Raw genomic sequence first — 18,125 nt, 5'->3', positions numbered from 1 at the left:
GTCATTTCTGCATCACGCAGGAGTGTCTGGATGCTTTGATCAGATAGTGTACGTCATTATCTTGGACGTACAGCCTCATCGAGTTTCCTCCGTTATCCGCCAAGTCATTTTGAGCAGTTTCGGTCCTGTAACACATCACGCGTTGGTCTGAATTGGCTTGCAGCGGCGTCGTACCCCCATCCGAGGTTAACCACTGTTTTCAACCACGACTATGAAACATAAACAGCGTGTAGCGCCGACGTTAGGTCACAATATGCTCTGAACTTACTCAAACGTAAACATATGACGACGCAACTGGAATGCGTACTTGAACCGCAGTACCACGCACCACGCACTGGCGACGCACCACGCGCGCTGGACACCACCGTGGAAAGTCCCGCGCACGCAGGGGATCAAGGTGAGCCAGGCGGCAGGCGGCAGGCTGGTCGGGCCGTCTGCTCGCCTGTGTTTACCTCGGGCGCGGACCGAGGTCGGGTGCGCCCCGGAAAACCGCGGCCCCGACCAAGTACGACCGCTAGGCTGCCACGCGCGCTTTTGGCGCCTGTTGTTCTACTTATAAATTCGTAACAGCTTGTATTACGGTAATAAAGATTGAATACGCCGGCCGTGGTGGCCGAGCGGTTCTACGCGCTACAGTCCGGAACCGCGCGACTGTTACGGTCGCAGGTTCGAATCCTGCCTCGGGCATGGATGTGTGTGATGTCCTTAGGTTAGTTAGGTTTAAGTAGTTCTAAGTTCTAGGGGACTGATGACCTCAGACGTTAAGTCCCATAGTGCTCAGAGTCACATGAACCAACAGTGAATACGTGTCTTTTACTGTGTATGCAGTCCGCCCTCGATAGCTGAGTGGTATGAGATACGGGAAGGACATGGCCGACTGGCATCGCACCACTGTTGACTTCTATTACGCGATTCTCCGAGATCTGGATGCTCAACCGCCAACCCCGGACAACCAGTTGGAACGGCAAAGAACTAAGGCGAAGATAGTTGCGCTGGCACGCCGGAAATTGCAAGGGGTCGTGATACGGACGCGGCGCCACGATCACGCGGATTTAGAAATTCCATCCATGCATGATATAGTGTCCGACAACCGAAGGCGTCGTCGGCAGATCATCAGCAGTCTGACAACGCCTCATGGAACGCAGGTGACCACTCAGAACGACATCGTCCGCGCATTCGTCGAGCACTACCGTCGTACTTATAGTGATGACGACGCTGAAACTGCAGCAGACGACTCCATTTTGAATTACGTCACGCGCACCCTCCCCCACACGGAGGCGGATGCTTTGACAGTGGCGGTCACGCTAGACGAAGTCAACAACGCAATCGCCAAAGGTGCAGTCAACAGATCGCCCGGCATTGACGGCTTACCGATTGAGTTTTACCGTACCTTTCGGGACCTCATGGCCCCACGGTGGACGACTATGTATCAAGAACTGATAACATCTGACCAAGCAATCCCACCCGCCTTTGCTGAGGGCATCATTATACCAGTCCCCAAACCAGCCCGTGGTTCGATGGTCACGAGTTACAGACCGCTCACCCTCCTCAATGCCGATTACAAGATTTTCGCGCGCTTACTGGCAATGCGGCTCCGAACTACACTCCCTCATATCCTCTCGCCAGAACAAACGACGCCTGGCGGACAGATTAACATACAGACTGCCACAGGGGAATGCCGCGACTTAATTGCGATAGCGGCGGCCTGCAGGCTCCGGGCAGCGATCGTCGCTATAGACTTCGACAGCGCCTTCGATAAAGTGCGTCATCGTTTCCTGTTTTCGGTGGCAGCCCGAATGGGCATCCCCCCTCCGTTTCGCGACGTCATCCGGCGTCTTTACGACAGTGCCAGTTCACGTGTCCAAGTCAATGGACGTATAGCAGGGCCGGTACCTATCTGCCGTTCGATACGGCAGGGGTGCCCCCTCTCTACCCTCTGTATGCTATTGCCCTTGAGCCCCTTATTGTGGGCTTGACGACCAAGCTCTCTGGCCTCACCCTACGCCAACACACTTTTCGCTGTCGGGCATATGCTGATGACCTCCTCCTCCTCATTCGCTCCGGCTCTGAGATTCGGGATGTCCTCGACTTGATTACCCGTTATGGGGCTGCCGCTGGCAGTGCCATAAATGTCGCCAAATCTTCTGCAATGCACATTGGACGAGGCCTCCAGGAGGGTGAAGTGGCACCACTGCCGCTTGTGCGGACTTTCCGGTACCTGGGCATTACCTTTACCCCCACGGTCACACGCACGGCGGCAACGAATTTCCGTCGCCTGTTACACGTCATCCGCCACGACGTCCGCCAGAACCTCTTGCGCCGCCAGGACACACTTCAACGGGTTGCGTTTATTAATCTTTATGTGGCATCAAAATTGGTTCACATCGCGCAAGTTCTCCCTCTGCCAACTGCAATTGGGCGCAACCTTCAGGCGGCTTTTGGCTATTACCTCACGGCTGGTTCTATGTTTAAAGTCCGTTATGAGACACTTACCCTGCCCACACGGTATGGTGGCGTCGGGCTCGTCAATGTCCGTATGCGATCTGCAGCCTTGTACATGAGTACCATGAGAAAACAGTGGACGGGCCAGGGTACATCTCTAACACGCAGCTTGCTTGAGGTCCTCCTACCAGCTTCCACCTCACCACCAGTGACTGTCGGCCATATCGTGCCTCATTTGTCCCATCTTTCGACCTTTTTCGTCGACTACAGTTATATACATACCAGTCTCCCAGATACTCGCCCACCTAGGACTAAGGATTTTTACAGCCTGTTGCTGCGCTGTGTTCCCCGGAATGTGATGGAGACCAAACACCCCTCCATCCAGTGGCCCATAGTGTGGACTACCGTCCACCAGCCCTTCCTCCCTACGAACGTCCGGGCGCTGTGGTATCACATAGTCAACAGGAAATTTGCCACGAAGCAGCGCCTGCACAACATTGGCTTGTCAGAATCCCCTCTTTGTCTCCTTTGCCAGCAACTGGACACTGATGAACACCGTCTGACATGCGCCTCATCGCAAGATGTATGGCGCTTCGTGCAGCAAATCATTGCCTGCTATCTCCGGGTGCCACCAGACACAGTCGAGCCTCGAATGTTTCTATACCCGGAGGACCGACATTTTCCCGCCGCCAAATGTCATGCTATTACGTGGGTCAAAGGGTGGGCGGTCGCTTATCTCTTTAATGAGGGACCTAAATCCCGCCTCGACTTCTGGGCCTATTTACGAACAGCCCATGCAGCTCTCGAAAACACGCCACGTTACCGAACATTATTTGCTAACTATCTTCGAGCGGTCCTTGTTAGACCTCCACTGAGTTGGGGGGTGCCTGACACAGAGGGCACCCACCCCTCCTCCCCCGGCGGTGTCTGAGTTTCAACCGCCTACGATCTATTCTACTTCTGACCTCCGCGGATGGGAGAGCGCGTCGCAGATTGCGCGGATTTTATTTCTTTTTGCTTTTCCTTTTTCCTTTCTTTTTCTTTACCTAGAATTTATATTTCTTTTATCTTTCGCATATGTGTTCCCATAATTTCATGCTATTAGTGAATATTACAAAAACACATGCAAATAAATAAATAACAACGCCTTCCACTACTGTTGATTCCTGTTTCTCCCACTTCCCTAAGCACCACAGGCTCGGTGGTGGTGAGGGGGACACTGTGGCCAGGCCTCAGGTTTCGACCCCTGCCCACTTTGCCCCCCGAGCCACCACCGGTCCACTTAAAAAAAAAAAAAAAAAAGTTGGTAGAGCACCTGTAAAAAAAAAAAAAAAAAAAAAAGGATGGATAGAGCGTCTGAAAAAAAAAAAAAGTGGTCAGCGTGACAGACTGTCAATCCAAAGGGCCCGGGTTCGATTCCCGGCTGGGTCGGAGATTTTCTCCGCTCTGGGACTGGGTGTTGTGTTGTCCTAATCATCATCATTTCATCCCCATCGACGCGCAGGTCGCCGAAGTGGCGTCAAATCGAGAGACCTGCACCAGGCGAACGGTCTACCCGACGGGAGGCCCTAGCCACACGACATTTCATTTTCACTGTGTATGCAGAAAGTAACCACTATAAAAAGAAACCTGTCTTTCTCGTGTGGTGCCTCTGGTACATTAGAAATGCTTTTCTAGCCCGTCCTCGGAGCTTGCCGGAATCACACTCGCGGATGCTACCATTATTCGTTCACAACACGCTAGACAAATTACATGATGTAAGCTATCTGATCATAAAGCCTAGTTTACACGACGACACTAGGTTTCAGGCAACTGCGCTACCGGCCACTGCGCACGCGCGCCTCGCGATTGCGCAACTCCGTGGTGAAACTAAACTCTTTCGGCGTGTTCCAACTTTGGCGACACTAGTTGCATGAGTTTTTGAGGTTATGTGTGTTCGTAGTGTGTAGACAAACTGAAAAATGGCGGAACGGAGAATAATGTTCGCTTTTAGGATGTATATGCTTTGTATAGGTGTTGTGGGATTTCAGTGATTCTGATTACAAAAGTAAGCGACATATTGTAATTCTAGCTATGACAATGCTCTCGTCTACAAGACCGAAATCCCATCGTTCTATTTGGCCAAGTCTTTGTTGAGCAGTATCCATTCTCTTCTTAATGCGGCCTGCTTCGAATAATTATTGCTATTTATGTTAGTAACTATTACTGTTAATGTTAATAATTGTTGGTGTTAACGAAAAAGCCTCATCACCAACTAAAACCGCATCTTGTAGCATCCCGAGTGTTCTCGATTGTGATGAGAAGAAACCTGAACAAAATGGTTCAAATGGTTCTGAGCACTATGCGACTCAAATTCTGAGGTCATCAGTCCCCTAGAACTTAGAACTACTTAAACCTAACTAACCTAAGGACATCACACACATCCATGCTCTAGGCAGGATTCGAACTTGCGACCGTAGTGGTCGCGCGGTTCCAGACTGTAGCGCGTAGAACCGCTCGGTCAAAACGTGAACAGTTCTGGTGACATTCTAAGATAATTAAAAGAACTTCTTGGATCTTCCATACAAATTATTTCAGCAAGGATGCTCAGCAACCGAACTGACGTCTTTTCTTCATCCAGTCACGAATCGAAATACGTTTCACTCACACACAGATATATATATATATATATATATATATATATATATATATATATATATATATATATATTCTTGTCCAGCGATTCCACGCAACAAGCTTTAATTCCATCACAACTCGTGCGACGTGCAACTGCCTAAACTTTCACTTCAGACACGACTCAGGGACCTACAAAACGAGGAAACTGAAGAGTGTACTGGTGTCGCCTTGTCTACATATGAAACCACTTGCGTGCAACTTATTCCACGGAACGAGTGGCGCAACCCAATGTCGTCATGTAAACTAGGCTTAAGTGTCAGCAGGCTACCACGTATTGCGGAAATGACCACCAGACGTCGCGAAAGGCGCGCCGGCATAATGAAAGAAGGCGGGACTAATTTTGTCGTATCCTGCCCACTCGTCTAACATAGGGTGCCAAGGAAGCTGTTTTCTCAGATGGCTACACAAGTATTCGAGCAAATCTTATTAATGCAGTGTACTACAGTAAGTTAAATTGACAAAAGTTTGCGTTTTCACAACGAGGTGTCGCAAGCAGTTTGCGACATGCGAACAGTCAATATCTTTTGGTATACACGAGGTGCGACAATCATGAGACTGATTTTCTTTGCAAGATGTGCCAACCCTGCAGGCTTGCTTAGGCACAATAAAAATGGCTCTGAGCACTATGCGACTTAACGTCTGAGGTCATCAGTAGCCTAGAACTTAGAACTAATTAAATCTGACTAACCTAAGGACATCACACACATCCATGCCCGAGGCAGGATTCGAACCTGCGACCGTAGCAGTCGCTCGGCTCCAGACTGTAGCGCCTAGACCCGCACGGCCACTCCGGCCGGCTCGTAGGCACAATATCTTTGACCTCGATCTACGAGCTGCTTCCAGTCCAAGCCCCACATCGATGCAGCCGCTCAGTCGTGAGTTGTGCTGTAATAAGTTAACACATGTTTGCGTCTCTCGTCACGGAAATGGAACCGCATAATATTGCGCAACGGTATGCCATTTCTTTTTGCGTTAAATTGGGTGAAAACGCGACTACAACTTACGGTAAGCTTTAGAAGGCTTTTGGAGAGGAGGTTATGCAAGAACTCTAGTTTTTCGTTGGCATAAAATGTTTAGTGAAGGCAGAACGAATGTTGAAGATTAAGACTGCAGTGGACGACCATCAACCTCACAGACAGATGTCAACTTGGCCAGGGTGGTTGAACACGTACGATCTGATCGAAGATTATCCGCGAAAATGATTGCAGAAGAACTGAACATCGCCGGCCAGGGTGGCCGAGCGGTTCTAGACACTACAGTCTGGAACCGCGCGACCACTATGGTCGCGGGTTCGAATCGTGCCTCGGGCATGGATGTGTGTGACGTCCTCGGGTTAGTTCGGTTTCAGTACTTCTAAGTTCTAGGGGACTGAAGTTAAGTCCCATAGTGCTAGAGCCTTTTTTTTTTTTTTTTTTTTTTACTGAACATCAATCGAGAAACGGTTCGTCTAATAATAACTGAAGATATTGGTATGAGAAAGATTTGTGCAAAAATGGTCCCCAAAAATCATGAAGAGTGGGTCCCTCCTGGACGAACAAAATGGTTCAAATGGCTCTGAGCACTATGGGACTCAACTGCTGAGGTCATTAGTCCCCTAGAACTTAGAACTAGTTAAACCTAACTAACCTAAGGACATCACAAACATCCATGCCCGAGGCAGGATTCGAACCTGCGACCGTAGCGGTCTTGCGGTTCCAGACTGCAGCGCCTTTAACCGCACGGCCACTCCGGCCGGCCTGGACGAACAGTTAACCAATTTTACCACAAAGAAATTTTAGAAAGACTTCGTAAAAGAGTTCTTCGTTTCCGTGCCAACACTGCTGATAATTGGATTCCGCATCGCGATACTGCTCTGTCAGTACGGCAATTTTTAACCTCAAAACAAATTTCAGTACTACCACAGCCACCTTATTCAGCAGATATCGCTCTATGCGACTTTTTTTCTATTCCCAAGACCCAAAATGACGGTCAAGGGACACCATTTTCAAACAACAGAATATGTTCAAAAAGCTGTGACGAAGGTCTTGGAGGATATTACAGAAGATGAGCTCCAGAAATGTTTCCATCAATGGCAGAAGCGCTGGAAAAAGTGTGTGCACTCAGGAGGGAACTACTTTGAAGCAGGCAACACTACACTTGACTAAAACGGTGAGCAACATTTTTTTTTTCACATCAGTCTCATTGCTTTATTGTCGCACCTCGTAGAATTTCAATGCAAGCAGAACACAACAGTTCACAAGCCACGGCTAAAGCGTTTGCATGACGGCTCGTCTTCTAGTGCGGCCGCGGCTAGACGGAGGGGGGCTCATATTGTCTTGGTACAGGCGCCGCTCCTGCCGTGGTGCGGTCCTAGTCAGCGCACTGTTGGCTTTCGTCGCCTCACAGCCCTGTCTGCTGTAACGTTCCAGGCCGACGTGCCGGCGCTTCATGTTACGCCGGAATAATTTTAGTGTCAGACTGTTAGCAGAGCAGCAGTAACAGAACTCAGTGACTAATCACTGGATCTGAGCTGAGTAACAAATGCACCAGGGACGTCTCAACCTTTCTAAGCTATGTTGGTGATCTGATTGTGATGTAGAAATGCGGAGGGTCAAACCAAACCCAAACCAGATAACCTCATACACTGGCGGGCAGGGACAATCGAGCATTCCGGAGAAAAGTTGTAAAAAATCACATGTAATCAACGGAATGTGAATTTTCTCATGTGGTCCTAAGTCCTAGCGCTATGACTAAGCGTAGGGAGGTAAAAAGAGTCGGCTACAATCGCCAGGCAGCTGCTCATGAGCGACACGTTTCTGCAGTCAGTGCTAAGTCAGTGAGTTGGCACGAGGTGTGACACCATTGGGCCGTTGATGACAGGAAACGAGTGATTGGCAGCGGTCAATTACGCTATAACATGTGGCAATCCAATGGAAGGATTTTGGTTTGTCGATATGCCTGAAGAAAGTCACCTGCCATCACGTGTAGTGGCGACAGTGAATTACTGTAAAGATTATAGTGTTACGGTACGGTGGTGTTTTTTTGTGGTTAGACTGTGGGCTGCTTACTGAGCATAAGAAAACATTAAATGCGGAAGGATGTGAACCCATTTTACAGCGTCATGTATCGCGTACGGTAGAGGAACAAATTGTTTGCAACAGCATGAATATTCACTGTCTCATAAATTAGCGCCAGTGAAGCAATGGTTTTGCGCACAATAACATTCCTCAAATGAACTTTTCGGACGTGTCCCGGGTCGATCCCGATGGACGTACCCATGTGTGCGGTCTCCCAGGAGAATGGGCGTTGCCGGACTCCGCCCATCGGCATACGAGCCTAGAATCCGGCGTGATGGTGTGGGGTGCCACGGGGTACCCAGCAAGACCACCTACAACGACTACATGGAATTTTTATGTTGTTCATAACTACGAGGCTTTTTAGTAAGTACTGTTTTGAAATTTAAAAAATGCATACTAAGATGTCTCAATAATTTTATTTTCACATGAAAGCCTGTACCTTACTCTACGCACTGATGCCATTACAGTCTGATTCTTCCTTGTTTACGTTGTGTACTGAGTGTTTAAGATGCCTCCGATAGCGTGAGTCCCGCCGACTGTGAAGTACGGGCTGTTATAAGATTTCTTAGTGCTAAAGGCCTAAAAGCGATCGATATTCATCGTGAGATCTGTGCAGTTTACGGAGAAAACATTATGAGTGATGGAATGGTAAGAAAGTGGGTGAGAGCATTTAAAGATGGCCGCACAAATGTGCATGATGAACAACGGAGTGGGCGTCCTTCGATTGTTAATGAAAGTTTGGTGAGGAAGTGGACAATAAGGTGAGAGAAAACAGACGCTTTACGATTTCCTCCTTGCGGGATTGCTTTCCTAATGTTTCTCGTAGTGTTTTGTATGGCATTGTGACCGAGCACTTGAATTACCGAAAATTGTGCGCACGTTGGGTACCGAAAATGTTGACGGATGTGCACAAAACCAAACGTTCAGACAGTGCATTGACTTTCCTTGAGCCTTACCACAACGACGGTAACGATTTCTTAAGCCAGATTGTTACGGGCGATGAAACATGGGTGGCCTACGTCACACCAGAATCAAAGCAACAGTGCATGGAAGATGAGAAGGGCATCATTTTGCTGCAAGACAATGCCCGTGGCGAATCAGACCAAAGATCTCATCACATCTTTTCGATGGGAAACTCTAGATCATCCTCCGTACAACCCGGTTCTTGCGCCCAGTGGCTACCATCTGTCCTTGCACTTGAAGAAACACCTGGGCGGTCAGCGTACTCAAGACGATGACGAAGTCAAAGCAGTGGTGATGCAGTGGTTCACAAGTCAGGCGGCAGACTTCTATGAGGAGGGTATTCAAAAACTGGTACAACGTTATGACAAGTGCCTCAATATTGACGGAAATTATGCAGAGAAGTAGATTAAGGTACAGGCTTTCAGGTAAAAATAAAATTATTGAGATATCTTAGCACGCCTTTCTTGTTAAATTTCAAAACGGTACTTGTTGTGACTTGGCAAGACAGCCAAGCCACTAGGAGAGGAAGCCGAAAGGCACGCGTTTAAGCTCACGCAGGCGGTCTGGAACAGGTAAAGGAAGTTATAGTAGCAAAGAGCGTACGTAGCTGCGGGAATATTTAACTTTAATCCATAACTGGTGAACATCGGTCTGACGGTACATGCATCACAAGATAAATAGCAATTGATAATGGCGCCTTGCTAGGTCGTAGCAAATGACGTAGCTGAAGGCTATGCTAGCTATCGTCTCGGCAAATGAGAGCGTAATTTGTCAGTGAACCATCGCTAGCAAAGTCGGCTGTACAACTGGGGCGAGTGCTAGGAAGTGTCTCTAGACCTGCCGTGTGGTGGCGCTCGGTCTGCAATCACTGATAGTGGAGACACGCGCGTCCGACGTATACTACCGGACCGCGGCCGATTTAAAGGCTACCATCTAGCAAATGTGGTGTCTGGCGGTGACACCACAGTACACGCCTCGTATTAACAAAAATTAAGTGAACATACTTTTTTCCATATGTTCATCCGGTCATTGAAGTTACTGGTGCTGAAAGATTAACAGAATGCTGTGCACTGTCGTTAGGTATGTTATTAAAATCGAAGTCACGATATCGTATGACAGAATGTAAGACACGACTTAACACAAAAGACTGTTACGAAACTGGTAGCCTTATCGGACAATTGCCTGGGTGCAGCGCGCTTACCTCAACGTGTTCCGGTTCGATGATGACGATCATCGGCATGAAGAACGGTGCCCAGATGCGGAATATGGATCCCCACATGCGGTGCGCCGTCCTTCCCAGATCTTGAAGCACTGTAAAACAACCACACACTTAATGTAGAACGCAGACTGAACCCGGAAAATAAGTTCAAATGGTTCAAATGGCTCTGAGCACTATGGGACTAAACATCTGTGGTCATCAGTCCTCTAGAACTTAGAACTGCTTAAACCTAACTAACCTAAGGACATCACGCACATCCATGCCCGAGGAAGGATTCGAACCTGCGACCGTAGCAGTCGCGCGGTTCCGGACTGAAGTGCCTAGAACCGCTAGACCACAGCGGCCGGCGGGAAAATAAGTGCACAGAAGTAGTTTCGACAGATCAGAGTAACTATCATCAGTTATGAAACAAATTACTCATTACATTGTCATTACTCTCTCCGAAAGCAAATAAGTCGCTGAATAAGACGAATCATAAAAAATGATATCTAGGATTTTTCACGCACGTCTGTTTATGAAAATGACTGCAAATTGCTAAAATCTGCTACATCCCCATGCGTGATACTTCCAGCTTTAAAACATACACATGCGTTAAACAGATGAGTATATTTTCAATTGGGAAATAAATTTCGCAGCTATATCGTGGAGTGAGTCCGCTTGTGCAATATCCCGTCTCTCCTCTTCAGAACACAATAGTCGGCTTTTATTTAAGCCAGAATTCAAAAATTTATCCTGGTGCTCCGAAACTGCTTATTTCCTCTCTTTTCCTTCGCCAAAGAAGAGAGTCACTCCATTATGCCTTCCTTTCAAAGCTTTGAGATTATATTCCGTCATTAGGTGAAACGTTTTCACACAGCGTCCAGTTCTCATCTTCCAAAGTTATAAATACATACCCAATCCCCCAGGCCGTGGCTAAGCCATATCCTTTCTTTCAGGAGTGCTAGTTCTACAAGGTTCGCACGAGAGCTTCTGTAAAGTTTGGAAGGTAGGAGCTGAGGTACTGGAAGAAAAGCTGTGAGGACGGGGCGTGAGTCGTGATTGGGTAGCTCAGTTGGTAGAGCAGTTGCCCGCGAAAGGCAAAGGTCTCAAGTTCGAGTCTCGGTCCAGCACACAGTTTTAATCTGCCAGGAAGTTTCACATGCCCAATTAATTTGGGAAAGCGGAAGTATGCATTTACGAGTTAATTGTAGTGTAGTGGATGATATGGCTACAATTCCAGAGAGTTGGTGCGAATTCGGCGATGTACTGACTCATTCGCCTCATGTTTCTACTGTCTTACACAACAAAAAGTTAAAGTTGTTTGTCATTGCCGGCTGTGAGGCACCGATGGAGACGTTCAGCCACTGGATACATTTTATTTCGTCTCGTACAATAGCGCCTTTATGTGCGGAAATGAAGGCAGATTATGGTTGTATATCTGGTCGATGACAACATGATTAAAGCTTGAGCACAGGCTCGGACTGGGAAACCTGTATTGTTTTCAAAAAAAACGTCCCGGGATTAACTGCAAATGATTTAGGGAGCCACGAAAACCTGAATCTGGAAATCCGGACTGGGATTCGAACCAACTCCCTCCTGGATGGGAGTCCAGCGTGCCACCGCATCGCGACCTCGCTCGTTGTCTTGAGAGAATCTGGAGATGGGTGACTCATGAGTTCCTATGAAGTTCTAGTCTCAAGTTCGTGCTGCTGGTGAGAAGGTGAGAGAGAAGGGCGAAAGTAAATCCCTGTGAGGACACAATTTCTGCTTTTCTTGAACCGCTCAAACAGAAATATCCCGATGAGCATACCATCATCAACAGTGTCACACTCAGTTCTCACTCTACCAAATAATGCAGTAATACTCAGGAAGTAATCCACAAAGTTGGCACAAGGTCACCACCTCTCCTGCCCTTGCGTTCAAATAGGAGTGGTGAAAATTTTTTTCCATCGTCAGGTTTCGAACTGGCTATCTTCGCGTCGAGTGGGCTGATACAGGCTACGCAGATCGGTGTGGCAGTTAATGACACTTGCTTATATTTTACGCTGAAATACGTCGCTATAAACATTCATTTCACGCTATCATTCTGACGTGGAAAGTAAATAGTTAGAACGTGAAATTATTAAACGCTATTGGGTTTATGGTGCCTGTGCATTTTGTGTTGCCTGTTATTTGTTTCACCACCAGCAGAATACCTGGCGTTGTCCAGGTAAGTATTTATTCGACTCTTGCTAGTCCATGTCCTGCTTCCCTTTCTTTCTCTCCACCTCCTCCTCCTGACCTCTCTATCCACTTCGTCCTGCCCCCTCTCTTAATCTGCTCCTCCCCTCTTTCCATCTCCTCCTCCCTTCCTCTAACTCAGTCTCCTCCTCTATCTACTCCTCATCCCCTCTATCTCCTCCTCCCACTCTTTCTGTTCATCTCCTCTTCCGCCCTATCTCTTACATCTCCTCTTCACCCTTTCTCTCTCCATTTCCTCCTCCCCTCCCTGTCCATCTTCCCCTCTTCCCATTCTCTGTCCATTTCTTCCTCCCCCTGTCTTTCTCCTCCTCCCTCTCCCTCAGTTCATTTCATCCTCCTTCTTTTCTCTATCCATCCACCTACTCCTCTTCCCATTCTGTCGGTTTTCCCCTGCCACCTCTCTCTGTCCATCTCCTCCTCTCCTATATCTTTGTGCATCTCCTCCTTCACCCTCTCTGTCGTCCGATTTCTCCTTCTCCATTCTCTTTTCATGTTATGACCCCAGTAGCAGCTTGCTGGTTGTTATCCCTACTGCATTTCTTTCCAGACAGTAAGTAGTGTGGGCAACAGGCTACGTTCAAATCGATCCAGATTTTAGAGGGAGCTTTTTGGTAGTGGATTTTACTGCATACGCACATTTCATATATATTTAACATATTTCGCACATGTTTGTACACATAGTTCACGTGTATTTCTAGCAAATCTCATCCTGCAGATTAGTTTTCATACAGCTCAAAGTTTACGACGCCTTACCTTCTGAACTATATGTTGCACAATGATAAAATTTTGTAAGTACACTTACCGGCGTATGTGAATACTATCTGCAAAATCTGTTGCGTAGAGTCGGCAGGAAAGAAGTAATAAATTTGAGCGTCGTGCAAGATAAGGTAGTTTTTCACGCATCTCAGTGTTCATGTCTTTATATTTCGTGAACTATGTGTAGTAGAATTAGATAAATTTGCAGGTACATTCAGCAGTATATGTGAATACGGTCTGTAAAATCTGTCTCGAATACACTTAGTAATAATCTCAAATTTCAGATTATGTATAAACTTTTCTGCATGTCACTAAGTGTTCTTACTCTCAGTTTCTGGATAAATAAAGCCTGAGCTTACGCACGCGTTATAGGCTTCCCTTATTTTTCACTCTCACCCCCACCCCGTTAATAGGTAAGTGGTTCTTACCCCCACAGCGATTCTTTCCACGCAGTAGGCGATATGTGTACCAAGGTTGAAATCAGTCCAATGGTTTAGAAGGAGATGTGGAACATATATATATTTCTATAACATGTATGGATTCGTAATAACAAACACTTGGTAGTTTTCACTGCAGGAATATGATCTGGAGCTTGAGAGTTCCGTTAGTGTAAAAGAGAAGGTGACTGAAATGCTAGTTTCGTGGGAAGCTTCCCAGGTGGTCGACTGTTTGTTAGCAGACCGTCTTAGATGCAGTGGTCTTGCTGTTATCACACACCCACTTAGGAGAATACCCTGTTGGTTCAGAGTCACGGCGTGACATTCGCAACAACCACATAAAATGCCAAAGTTCTGTTGTATTTCGGTAGCTACAGACGGCACGCACGTCCTTCTTCAGAGGAAGATGATGTTTTGGGACAGGAAGGCATCGAGTCGAAAAAAAATTTGGAAATTTATGGTAAGTTCCTATGGGACCAAACTGCTGAGGTCAACGGACCCTAGGCTTACATTTGACAGCATAGTCTAACAAGTAACACCAGTTGGCTAGACCATGCTTATCACTGAAATTCTCTTTGAGAAGTGGTCGGCATTCAGTTGGTTCTCTAACTTACATAGGTCATTCATTGAGTATGTGCACCCACAGTTTAGTATTTTTCCTACCATACAGTTTAGAAATACTGTGAGCTAACTGATTGCGGCACTGGATCACTGAACACTAGGTATACACATCAACAACTTTACTATCATTTTCATTAGACTTTTGTGTTCGTCTGTGAGACACATTGTCCCAGAATTAAGCTAAAAATACTTCCCATCCTGCAATTCTGACCAATGTCTTCAGGAGGCTTCCTTTGGCTATAAGGTAAATGCCAGAGCTGTTCCAGATACAACCGACTGGGACTCCCTGTCCTCCACCGCGAGCTCGTCTGGTATGGGGATCCCCTCCCACACACTCCTGACTGGGACTCCCTGTCCCCCACCGCCAGCGCTTGTGGTATGGGAATCCCCTCCGAGTTACTCCCGACTGGAGCTCACTGTCCCCCACTGCTGGCTCACCTACTATTCGGCTGAGAAGTCTCTGTCGCTAACACGAGGTCATTACTGCAACGGCCCACTGTATCTGAACTAGACAATAAAAAATATTTAATAAACTAAGCGTAACCAAGAAAGGTCAAGTAGTGGCTCCATATGAAGATCCAGGTTTATCCCTTGAAACAACTTCTGCTGTCACTGCATACGACATATGTAAGTAGTTGATCTCTAATGACACGACAATGTCACAGTTGACGACGAACAAAAGCAATGAAAGGAAGTGTGGAAAAGATAGTCTTACGGAATATTAGCACACTTTTTAAAAATAGTTCAGAAATGTGTCTGGCTCATCTGTGAATACGTTTCATAATTGTTTCTACCGAATCGTTGAGTCGATTATCTGCAGTTGTAATCGTGTATATCTCCGACTGCAAATTCACTCCTATTAAGACGAATTCTTCGTTGTGCTACAATAATCGACAATTCAGCCATTAAGGCACATTTAGTACTGTGCCTAATGGATGAATTCCCGACATGTTAAGGCATTTGTAAGTATTAATTGTCTTGAAAGGAGGATATAAGATGAACATCAACAAAAGCAAAACGAGGATAATGGAATGTAGTCAAATTAAATCGGGTGATGCTGCGGGAAATAGATTAGGAAATGAGACGCTTAAAGTAGTAAATGAGTTGTGCTATTCGGGGAGCAAAATAACTGATGATGGTCGAAGTAGAGATGATATAAAATGTAGACTGGCAATGGCAAGGAAAGCGTTTCTGAAGAAGAGAAATTTGTTAACATCGAGTACAGATTTAAGTGTCAGGAAGTCGTTTCTGAAAGTATTTGTATGGAGTGTAGTCATGTATGGAAGTGAAACGTGGTCGATAAATAGTTTAGACAAGAAGAGAATAGAAGCTTTCGGAATGTGGTGCTACAGAAGAATGCTGAAGATTAAATGGGTAGATCACATAACTAATGAGGAGGTATTGAATAGAATTGGAGAGAAGAGAAATTTGTGGCACAACTTGACTAGAAGAAGGGATTGGTTAGTAGATCATATTTTGAAGCATCAAGGAATCACGAATTTAGTATTGGAAAGCAGCCTAGACGGTAAAAATCGTAGAGGGAGAGCAAGAGATGAATATACTAAACAGATTCAGAAGGATGTAGGTTGCAGTAGGTACTGAGACATGAAGAACCTTGCACAGGATAGAGTAGCACGGAGAGCTGCACCAAACCAGTCTCTGTACTGAAGACCACAACAACAACAACAATGATCGGAATCTACTTTAAGTATGAATATTCTGTTGGTGAACAAGTTATGAACTGATTCGCGGAATAAAATAATGAACATACGATTCCAAGGATGCTGCTACCTGCAAATGTGCTGAATGACCTTAGTCTGAAAAACAAGAACCACAACTGAAAACAACATAATTTTGAAAAGCTACCCTTATAGTAAATAAATAATAGTTCATTTGTATTGCATAAATCTTTATTATTTTTCTACTTAAGTGTCCCGAAACACTCATATGTATTCTGTATCATTTCTGTTCGATCGTAATAGTTAATGCGAATTGGATTCCCTGGTTTGCTTGCGATGAGTGCAGTCAGTCGTGTTGCTATTGTCGCATATGACGTCCTCGATATTCTACCTGTCACATCACATTCTTTAACTGCAGCTTTCCTTTGCTAATTACGTATTCGTTGCATGGTGTTCGAAATACATGCGGCGCTGGTACTATTTCTTCTGCAACGTGGCCTTCCTAAGAAAAAAGTGTTAGTGTTATATCTCTAGTATAAGAAAAGTGAAGGTGGAATCTGAAAATAAGTGCACAAATAAAATAGAAAAATAGAATTTACGACTCGTTTTTCTTTTATTTGTGGGTTTAGTTTGCACTTAGAGAAGAGATCTCTAGCAATGTTAGAAGTCCCTTTTGACTGGATATTCGTTCATCAGAGCGCAGTTCGCTTGCGCTGTCAAATGTATCGGAATACAATGGAATAACCACTGGTCTGCCGGGTGGAAGACTGCAGTCTCAAGCGTCGCCGCTCGCCACAGAGGGACAGTGCACACGTGCGCGTTGAGTCCCGCCACGGCCAACGACGCACCTGGCCGTCGAGCTCTCGTCACAGCAAAGAACCTGACTCGGCCGCTCGCTCATCGGGTTCCGCGAAGTGTATTCTTGTAACCAGAATGTGAAGCGACTCCGCCGCAGACAGCAGTCGCTGAACCCGCTCCACCTGCTCTCGCTCAAGGCCAACCACCGGAACCGCTTCTCTGCCTCTCGTCGAGTCACTGAACCCGTGCGCTGCGCAGATTTACGCTTTGGCGGGAGCCCAAAAGCTAGAGACAAAATTACATACACGAATCCTCGGTTATCCCCGGCATCCAACGCGAAAAGGGTGTCTTAAACTCAAGTGAGTGCCTCCAATGACCTGACACGAATGTATACGTGTTGGTGAAGGTCTCTCGGGTCTCCACCCGGGTGGTAGAGTTGATTTATCGCAAAGTTTCGGGAAGTGTCATACTACTCATCTTCGCTAGAAGATACTTCCCGAAACGTCGCGATATATCAACACTACCACACGGGAGACCCGAGAAACTTTCATCAGCAGCATAAGCCGGGAAAGCCTAGTCACATATATGTGTGTGTTGTTCGTAGCCGTCACGGAACGGGAGCAAGTTGTTGTGCAAAAAACTCGCTGCGACTACGCTGGTGGGTCACCTCTTGCTTCTGCATGTAGTCACTTGCGTCCACTGTCAAGACGTGCAAAACATCGCCGAATGGCTTGTGACCCTCTGCCATCTACGAACAGTATGCGTGCTATTAAGCAGAGCCCCACCAATAACGTAATCTCCCACATGCACAACTCTTATGGATGTACTTGTCTTGATGGTCGTTGGTTGTCGAGGATTGCGGTTCCGTAGATCCGTTTTATCACTGAGCTGTGTTAGCTTCATACACTACTGCCCATTAATATTGCTACTCCACGAAGATGACGTGCTCCAGACGCGAAATTTAAGCGACAGGAAGAAGATGCTGTGATATGCAAATGATTAACGTTTCAGAGCATTCACACGAAGTTGACGCCGGTGGCGACACCTACGAGCTGACATGAGGAAAGTTTCCAACCGATTTCTCATACACAAATAGCAGTTGACCGGCGTTGCCTGGTGAAACGTTGTTGTGATGCCTCGTGTAAGGAGGAGAAATGCCTACCATCACATTTCCGACTTTGATAAAGGTCGGATTGTAGCCTATCGCGATTGCGGTTTATCGTTTCGCGACATTGCTGCTCGCGTTAGTCGAGATCCA

The 18,125-nt window shown here is 46.6% G+C and overlaps 1 protein-coding gene across 1 annotated transcript in view; it reads right to left on the bottom strand.

Moving 5' to 3' along the window:
- The window catches only part of LOC124795560 (probable cytochrome P450 4aa1), a 306,399-nt gene that overhangs the window by 99,362 nt on the left and 188,912 nt on the right, over window positions 1–18,125 (bottom strand). The window contains exon 4 of the mRNA XM_047259633.1: window positions 10,339–10,448. Coding sequence (XP_047115589.1) covers window positions 10,339–10,448 — 110 coding nt within the window. The remainder of the gene's footprint in view (window positions 1–10,338; window positions 10,449–18,125) is intronic.

The sequence above is a fragment of the Schistocerca piceifrons genome, chromosome 4 (genome assembly GCF_021461385.2).
Source record: "Schistocerca piceifrons isolate TAMUIC-IGC-003096 chromosome 4, iqSchPice1.1, whole genome shotgun sequence".
NCBI lineage: Eukaryota > Metazoa > Arthropoda > Insecta > Orthoptera > Acrididae > Schistocerca > Schistocerca piceifrons.
Note: the sequence above shows the minus strand (reverse complement) of the source record. Positions and strands in the feature narration are given on the sequence as shown.